The sequence below is a fragment of the Zonotrichia leucophrys genome, chromosome 8, assembly GCF_028769735.1.
Source record: "Zonotrichia leucophrys gambelii isolate GWCS_2022_RI chromosome 8, RI_Zleu_2.0, whole genome shotgun sequence".
NCBI classification, from domain to species: Eukaryota; Metazoa; Chordata; class Aves; order Passeriformes; family Passerellidae; genus Zonotrichia; species Zonotrichia leucophrys.
This window is the reverse complement of record NC_088178.1, coordinates 14,403,279-14,412,741: the sequence shown is the minus strand read 5'-3', so window position 1 is coordinate 14,412,741 and position 9,463 is coordinate 14,403,279. Positions and strand designations below refer to the sequence as shown.

General features: G+C 38.3%; 1 protein-coding gene across 2 annotated transcripts in view; it reads left to right on the top strand.

Moving 5' to 3' along the window:
• Window positions 1-9,463, top strand: part of RPAP2 (RNA polymerase II associated protein 2) — a 33,709-nt gene that overhangs the window by 166 nt on the left and 24,080 nt on the right. For both annotated transcript variants that reach the window (XM_064719807.1, XM_064719808.1), the window contains exons 2-9: window positions 787-832; window positions 1,574-1,688; window positions 2,358-2,456; window positions 3,502-3,567; window positions 4,780-4,868; window positions 6,657-6,692; window positions 7,555-8,491; window positions 8,804-8,898. In XM_064719807.1, coding sequence (XP_064575877.1) covers window positions 787-832; window positions 1,574-1,688; window positions 2,358-2,456; window positions 3,502-3,567; window positions 4,780-4,868; window positions 6,657-6,692; window positions 7,555-8,491; window positions 8,804-8,898 — 1,483 coding nt within the window. The remainder of the gene's footprint in view (window positions 1-786; window positions 833-1,573; window positions 1,689-2,357; window positions 2,457-3,501; window positions 3,568-4,779; window positions 4,869-6,656; window positions 6,693-7,554; window positions 8,492-8,803; window positions 8,899-9,463) is intronic.

The following is a 9,463-nucleotide window of genomic DNA, read 5'->3' as shown; positions in this document are numbered from 1 at the left end:
GTGCTCCCAGACCGGCACAGCGGCGGACTCGCCCAAGTCGCCATGTCGAGGGGAGCGGCGGGCCGCCCGAAGTCGGTTCTGGGGGCCTGTGCCGGGCCGAGTGCGGGGCCATGATGAGGGACGGGCCGGACGAGGCGAGGCCGGGACCCTTGGTCCCCTCCTGCCGTGAGGGGCCGGCCCGTCCTGGCCCGCTCGGAGCGGCAGGGCCAGGCTGTGACGGCGGCCGTGCAGCTGAGAGGTCACAGCGCTGAGCCCTGCTCGGAGCGCTGCCTCCTTCCCAGGGTAACAGCGCGGTGTCTCCCCTGCTGTTGCCCTTGTCGTGGGGGAGCAGCTGCCCGGGACAGCCGGGTCGGGAGCTGGGTCAGGGGCCGTCCTTAGCGACTCCGTGTCAGGTGCCGGCGGTGGAGCTGGCCGGGAGCAAAGCCCTGCGGTGGGGCAGCTCTGGGGACGGCCGGAGTAAAACTGGGCTTTACCAGCGGGGTAAAGAGACACCGGGCGGGGTGGCGGGCGCAAAACTGGTTTCAGAATTTTTTCCCTTTTTTTTTGTATACAGAACGTGGTGAATGAGAGTATGATACAAGTTGGGCCTGTCTCTTTTCGCACTTTAAAAAGTGTATCTAAATGGTTGCTGCATACCTGCTTACTGAAATCACAGCCATCAAAAGCAATAATAATTACTAAGAAATTATCTTGGTTGTGCTTACAGTTTAGAGGTTTTAATATTTTTCACGTTCCAACATCTTCCACTGTTAAGAAAGTACACTAATTTGTATATTTGATTTCTAGGAAATAAGCATTCAGCTGCTCAGAAAAATGAAGATGCTGCTCAAAGGTATAATTTCTGAGGAACAGTGTGATATTTGTGTTGTTTTACCTCACTTTGGAATTACAGTCTCTGTGCTGCAGAGGCTTTGCTTTCTCAGAGTACCACAATGAACTTCAGTAAATCACCAGCATCTACATCATGTAGGACACGTTTGGAGTGATGCTGTGTAGCTTCTAACAGCATGCACATCTAAGCATTGTGTAATAAACTAAAAGTTTGTAATCTGATGTCCAAAACTGTATTGCTTACTTTTTGCTGTCTTAACTTCTTTACATACCTGCCATTTATAATTATTTACATCAAAAAACACTCGGGAGGAGGCATTTGTTAATTTTATTCCTACCTTTACTTTGTAACCTCACACTCAGTCATGTCCTAGTTCTTTTTTTCTTCCCATTCTTCATGCCTTACCCAGTTCCTGTTTTCCTGACAACACTCCATAAATTGTCCCAAGTTCTTTGTCCAGCCAGTTCTGGATTTCCCTCTTGCAAGAAAATTTGGGAATGTATTGCAATATAGTAAGAGTCAATACTATGCTTGACCAGCAAATAAAACAAACCAATATAAAATATATAACCCTTTGTAGTTGTAACAGAATTACTAGTCCAGTTACTTGTTGCTTGTTTGGCCAACATGGTGTGATACAGAAAAATATAAGCTGTATTTCAGAAAAAAAGATAAAAATATGATAGAAAATTGTTTATGGAAATCTGCCCTCTGTATCATTCCGTGTCTGTTTTGTTACAGGAAAGCAGCTCTGGAGGCTGCACTGAGACACAAGATTGAGTGTGAGAAAAAAGCATTGTCTATTGTTGAGCAGCTCCTGGAAGAGGACATTACTGAAGAGTTCCTTCTAAATTGTGTAGGTGTTGCAAGTTTTTATGCTGTTTTGTATCTTGTTGTGGTACTTTATTAAAAAGTTTTTGGAACAATTTGCTGCGGTTTAAAATAGCCAAACCATTGATTCTGTCTTTTACCAGCTCTGGTAACAGTTTCCATATTTTTAAGGGTTCTGTAGTGAAAACATGCCCTAGTTTTGCAGGACTGTGTACATTAATGAATCCTCAATTTTTTTCTCACAGTCTTTGTTTATACCTCTGTGGTTCTGGACTGACAGATGAGCTGTAAAAATTTAGGTTCACATCATAGCATCAGTAAATGTACACAAAGTCTCTAAAGCACCACAGTTATCTGGCAGCAGAGTTTTGCTGAAATGGTATGATGATTATTTTTGTTAAGATTGTAAATAGGCTGATTAATAGGTGTACCAAACATGTAAATAGAGGAAAATGACAGAAATAGGTGCCACACTAGAGGCAAAACTGTGAAGGATTTTGTATATGTAAAATAGAAATGCCCAGGTCTCTTTTCCTTCTCTCTTTACCCTTTTACCTTTCCCACTGTGTTGTTTATTAAACTTAATGGATAACTGTTATAAAATTTTAGATATGTATATGCTTAGGAGATGTTTTGAGACAAAAATGGCAAGTTTTCCAGTGTCTGTTGTTGAACTATTTTCTTGTCTATTTAGGGAAAATGTATTACTCCATCTCACTATAAAGATGTTGTTGATGAGCGATCTATCATCAAACTGTGTGGTTATCCTCTATGCCACAATAAGTTGGAAAATGTAAGTTGCTTTTCCTTAATGCTGTTATCAAAGGAATCTTTTCACAATTTTTATTCTCTTGTATTTTCTTTTTAATTTTATACTTAGAATATTAAGCACAGATTGCTGTCAAGTAAGGAGCCAGGCATTATATAATTCCATTTCAGTATAATCCTTCTGAAGTGAAAGTTGAAATTTGATCAGTAGGGGGCAGTTCTTGCATCACAGAATCAGTTACTGTATGATCAGAATCACAATATGTGGATCTGTTCTGACAGGGATAGAGATGAAAGAGTTGTGACTTCCTGGCCTGTCTTTGTGAATGGAAAAACTTTGAAATCTTGTTCTTCTGTCAGTGTAGCAACAGATGTCTATGAGAAAGATTGAACTGAAAAAACAATACAGTGCAGGGATATTATTATGTGAATGCATATATATCTGCTATGAAAATGTATGTAAACTGTGGCAATATGGAAGTCACCCCTCTTTAGGTGTGATGTGTGAGAGCTTAAGCAGAACTCACAGGTGAGTTAGATAACCTGTGATGTAATGCCAGTGCTACATGTGCTTATCTGAAAACATTCTGCTCATGTACAAAACAATTTACTGTTTTGGACTTCATCTGTTTGCTTATGTTAATTTCAAAACTGTTACAGTTTGCATAAGTTCCTCTGGGTTTGTCTGGGTGGTTGTGGGGGTCTGACAGTTCAGTCCCACGTGCATATAAATAGATCTGGATTAAGGAAAGACCCGTCTGTAATTGCTCAGCACTTACACATGAGGAAAGCTTTGCCATGGCAGCTCCATTGTTTTATGTTCAGCACTGTTTTATTATAGCTATGGAGCTGCCTTTTACTGATAAATGAGATTGTGATTAAAGATAAACTGTCATTTTTACATCTGAGAAGGTGCAATGTCAGAAGAATTGAGAGCAAAGGTGGTTGTGTTATGCAGTTCAGTTAAATAGAATATATTGCACATACCCAAATATGTGAATTAAGAATGAAGTTTTCTCTGTACTCCTGATGGAACTGACAGTGTTGCTGATGAAACTATATTATTTTAGGTGCCAAAGCAGAAGTACAGAATCTCAACAAAAACGAACAGAGTTTATGATATCACTGAAAGAAAGGTATGGTAAGAAGTGTATTTCTAGGATGTGTTTAATGGTGGCAACATCAGAAATGCATTTTGTAACAGCATTCATACGGTGGCTTGATTCAGAGGCAAATAGGTTTGGTTCTTATGAAAATAATTTTCACAAACTGTTGAAATTTTTTGTGCATTTCACTTCCTAGATGATATCTTTGAGACAAAATACATGGTTTTCTAAGTTTAAACATAAGACGGAAAGTTTTACTTGGATAGGTGTTTGAATGTGGCACAGCTGATCTGCTAAAGGCATTTGTGAAGTGTTCTTTATTTTGCTCCAGCATAGTCAGTGAGCTTTAGTGGGATCAAAGTGCACATCCTTTTCAACCGCTGAAGTTTGCAGTAATGTAGTATAAGTTATATCTTACATATTTTGGGGAACATTTAGGTTTCTTTTTTGAGGGCTTTTCAACATAAAACCTAATTCTCCACAAAATGGTTCTTTCTGGAAGCCTATTCACAGATGGTTGCATTAAAGTCATCTTTGGGGTTTCACAGGATACACAATCCCCTACAGGCACATAGACACTAAACTGTAACATAAATGTTTCCAGTTACAGAACACATTTCTTCAGTGTCAATAGTATGCATTCCTTTCCTCTGATTAAAACTATGGGATACACAAAATTTTAGGAATTGCTTTCATAAGCAATCAGGCAAGACTCGAACAAGAAGTGGGATGATTTGTGTTCTTCCCTTGTGATGCAAGTTTGCAAATCTGGTTTTCAAAGATGCTGCAAATTTTTAGGTGTTCTAATCATTGCAAAATAGCAGGTTCTGTTGCTAAAAAAAATTTTCATTATTAGACATCTGAATTTTATTGTATATGTCTTTCAAACTGTATGAACAGCATATTGGGTTATGGGTTCCTCTTTGAAAAGTTTGGTTTATTGGGGCTTTTTAAAATTATTGTTATATAGAATCCAACAGTGGTTTGCTTCTCAGTGTGTAATAAAAGTGCAGAAAGCAGAAAAATAGGGAAGAAAGAAGCAGCTAAATGTGGCTTGTGTGGAATGGGTTAGACCTATTTGATAGGTTGGGTTTCTCAGATGAACTGAAAACCTGGCCATAGGCTGGAAAAGAAACAAGTATTGGTACTTAATTTTACAGATATTAAAAGAAATTACTGTTGTACCTTTCTATGTATTAAAGTTGGCCTTAGTTTTGTTTTCTTGCTTTCTCTCATTGCCAGTGCTTTTGCAGCAACTTTTGCTATAGAGCATCTAAATATTTTGAAGCTCAAATTTCCAAAAGTCCAGTGTGGATGAGAGAAGAGGAAAAGTAAGTATAATCTTACACATTCATTGCACCTTTTGAGAATATTATTTCTCTATGCATCTGCAGTGGTAATTAAGAGCTGCAGCACATCAAAGTGATTTAGCTGAAGCAGAGGTAGCTGATGTTAACGTGTTAGCTTAGCATGGTGTTTGTTTTAGAAGTGTTGTAGCTATATGGATTACAGAAATTGGCATGGTTCAGTACTACTCTCATCTACTTAGCAGATGTGGCCATGTTAGTTTAGAGGGCTGACTAGTCAGAAATAATAGTTAACTCCTATTAACTTTAAAATGGACTGACTGGGATTGAATTTTTACAAACAGGTTGGAATAATCTTACTCTGTTACAAGAGATTTTCTAATTTTAGCACAGCACTTGGCATTGATCTTAAGCTTAGACAGTGAATGCTTGCATCTGAAAGCAGTCTGTAACATGAAGAGGTTTTTTTATCCAGTCTAAATTTCTGATTGCCCGTGTCTTGTTCTTCCTGCAATAACATTTTGGAACAGTGTATGCAGTCCATGTTCCCAGCTTAGGAAACACGGGCTTGCAAATATTCAGTGGAGCCAGTGGGTGTCACTGTTGAACAACAAAGACTGGCATAGAGACTGTTCAGTAAATTTACTCAGCTTTCATTCTCCAAGATGCTACTTCTCATAGTCCCTGGGTTTCAGCAAAGAAACCAGCTGGAGTTATAGCTGTCATATGAAATTTATGGTCAATGAGAGAAGAGCTTTAGAGCAGCCTCATCAGATCTGAGGTGTTCTAGTAGGTAAAACTCGACTCTTCATTAAATGTTTACATTTACCTGTGCTTTTTAGATAATGTTTTGCTATTGTCAAGAAAAGTGTTTCTAAAATCTCCCTTTATTCTTCACATCAAAAATGTACAGTTCTTTTATGCCTGACATAGTTAATTATTTATTCTGGGTTGGTGGTGGGGAGGTGATCTTTTCAAAAAACCAAACCAACAAACTCCCAGATAGTTCTTGGCTAGCTACACCTCTTTGCACAACCACACACATGTGCACACACTGACACGGTAGAATAGTTGAAATTCCTTTGACAGAAAAGACTACAACCTCCACTTAAAACTCCAAAGAAGAATTATATGGAGCTAAAAATTTAAATCACTCTATGTTATCACCTTTAGTTTCCAAATTCAGTTTATTGATATGAGTGGTGCAGCTTTCCTGCAGGGTCTTTTATATACTGAAAGGTGTTAGTACACTGACTTGCATTTAGTGTCTGTTTAAGAGGTTTTATTTCAGTCACAGGATACATTAGATTTTTAACATTTGGTATTGGATAAGAGGAATAGGACTGATAGGCTGCCTCATAACTAGTAGATTAGAAGTAGATAGAAGTAGATTAATTGCAAGTAGGGCTTTGGAAAGAAACTCATAAGAATATGTTTATTCAATTTTTAGTTTCTGGAAACCTTTGAAAACCATTTTCTTTAAAAAAAAATATAACTTGACAGCCTAATTTGTAACGAAGTAAAATTTAAAATAAGTAAAAATTTCATGACTATTCATATTTTTACATTAATTGGAACATTTTCCTATAAATAGCCCAGAATTGTCCTTACTGTAGGAACCTTATGATCTTTGAGGATCTTGGCATGTTCTCTTGTTTGAAGAAGAGACCAAAGGGTGATCTGCTTTGAACAGAGGGTGTTGGACTAGAAGATCCTCAGATGTCCCTTCCAAACTCAACTGGTTTTGTATTCATGTGTATTTCAAGAGAATAGATTTAGCAGAAAAATGTTCATTCTGTTTTCTTTTTGCAGACCACCCGACATAGAGCTGCTGAAGGAGGGACGGAGGTACACTGAGCAATTTTTGTTTTTGTTGTTAGATGCACTTATAGCTAGAAATTTAGCATCATAGCAGATGCAAAGGGAATCTTTGATTTGTTGTGTTATAAAAAAGACCTTACTAGAACCTATGCAAAGCTTTTTTTTTCCTTTGTGATTCTAACCCAGCATATTTGATCTGTATGATTTAGTGTACAGCTGCTCTTGGATTGTGTGTCTTAATTGAGCCTGTTGAAATATGAAACAAATACACTGTTTGTACTTTGAATATTTTATGCCATCTATTCTTTATAAAGAAAATTGTGCCAATTATATGTGATGAAAGCCTCTGTACTTCTTAATCTCCAAGGTCTATATGAGCCAAAATGAAATCACGCTACTCTGTCATCTCGCTGTACCTTGCTGTGCACTGAGCACTTTCTGTTTGTTTGCTTTAGCAACACGTTGCCATTAGGTGGCAAACTTACATATGCTGAAACAGCTCAGCTGTCCCCCTGATTTAAGGGTACTATATTCCTACATATGTTAACATGCCTGTCTTCATTTAAAAATTGCATTATTCATTATGCTAAGTCTGACATTGTTCTGTCTTTAATAATATTTTGTTTATACTGTTCTTTTCTAACTACCAATAATCAGCTGAGAACTCACTTCTCTAAATAGTCTCTATGCTTGTCATTTTGATTGTAGAATAGTACAACTCTTAGAGTTCAAGAAGACTTTTAGAAGAGCACATGATTCTTAAAGCAAAAAGTTACACTTCTGCAATAAGGGGGGAAATGCTTTGTTTATCATTCTTACACGAGAATAGAAGCTATTGCAGATAATAGCCATTTCTTATTTCACTGATGATTTGTGTTTTCTTTTGTAGTGGACAGTCTGGAGAAGAGGTGAAACTACGTGATGAAGTAATTAAAGCATCTGACATTGAAAATCCTAGGATATCTTCAGATCCATGTGAATCTCGTTCTCATGACACAGCCAGTGACAGCAGTACTGATACTGAACAAGAATTTATTTCCTCTGTCCTACCAGGAAGTCAGTCAAGTTCAGCCAATTTTGCACAGCAATTGCACAGAAAAAGCATTCTCAAAAAGAAGCCTGCTCAGAAAGTCCATGCCAGCCCTAAAACTGAAGATGCAGATGTGGCAGAAGCCACTGAACAACTCTCTCATTGTAAATTAGACACTCAGGAAGAAAGACCTGCTTGCTCTGTTCATAATGAAGTAACTGCACCACCTTCAGACAATACTGCTCCTGGGAAATCAAGTGCTTCAGAAATCTCTGAAAATACATATGGATCACAGATAGTTTTTCTAGGTGTGAGCAAAAGAGGAGCAGAACATCTTAAAAGAACATTAGCTAAGTCAACAGAACATAAAAACCCTGAACTGAGGCATCCAGTTAATTCCAAAGGCAGTTTACTAGAAGTACTTAGGCAAACACTTATGGAATGGAGAACTGAGGAAACTTTTAAATTTCTCTATGGCCCAAACTATACTTCTTTGTGCTCATCAGAGTGCATAGCATCTGTCAGCCAGGAGACTGAAGAACTTGATGAGGATGACTTAGATACACCTGAAGATCTCAGCTCTGTTGCTGTAGGGGAGTCTGAAAACAGTTTGAACTTCTCTTTACCTTTCACAGGCTCAAGTGGAATAGTTAAGCCTGTGCCTAGTTATGAAAAGCTAAAAGAAGAAACAGAGCTCCTAGAACTGCGGGTAAAAGAGTTCTATAAAGGAAGGTACGTCTTGGCTGAGGAGGCAGCGACACAAGCACAGGAAGGGGAGCATCCCAGCAAAGACAGAGTAAGTGTCTGCTGGAACAGTGTGGAGGCTCTATGAAGCCTGAATAGACCTTCAAAGAATTAGTACTTTGTTTCTGCTGTCATAAGTGGATAAGTATCTCTCATAGAGAAAGAGAAAATTCCATTAGCTGCATACTTATGTTGCATCAGATTATGCAAGTGTCTGCCCATTAAAAAGGAGTTTGGTTGGTTTTTTTACAGAGATAAAAGTTATTTAATGTTTAAATATTTATTGATTATCTGTGACTTTTTTGATGTACTGACTTCAGTTAAACACTAGGTTATAGCTGTTAAAATTTCTTGTGTAATACAGGATGATCAGCAGGAAGATCTCACCTTCCCACTTGTTGATTCAAATGCACAAATGCAGATTAGGAAGCGAATTGTCCTTGAAAAACTGAGAAAAGCGTAAGTACCCTTTACTTTGGTGAATGTCAGTCTGAAGTTGGTGCTTGTTCATCATTGTTTTAAGTAACACATCCAAGAATGGGCCTGGCTCTTTCCAGATGGCCCTAGTCATAACTTAAGCCCATTATTGCCCTAAAGGACTTACTTATTTCTGCAACAGCCAGCTGCAGTCCAGTTGTAAGTGCCAGTTTGCACAGTCTGTAGCTACCAACTGCTTACATTTAGACTGAAAAACTTGAAATTGATTGAGAGGAGTTCAAATATTTGTCTTGTACATTAAACATACTGTTACTTGTAAACAAATCCTTGTTTAAGATATGTCATACAGAGAGAGAGTTTGTAATGCGTGTTTGGATGGCTGGTATCAGTCTGCCCCCAGCTACAACCACTAAAGGCCCTCACAATTGGATCTTAAAGCTTTGCAAACATCAGACCTTCTTCATATGCATCAAAGGGCTTTGGAGTCACAAAAGAGATTAAGGCATTTCTGATGTAGCTGTTAGAATTATGAATCTGTCAAAGTTGGGAGAACCTTGAAAATATTCTCATTGTCAAGGCAGTGCAG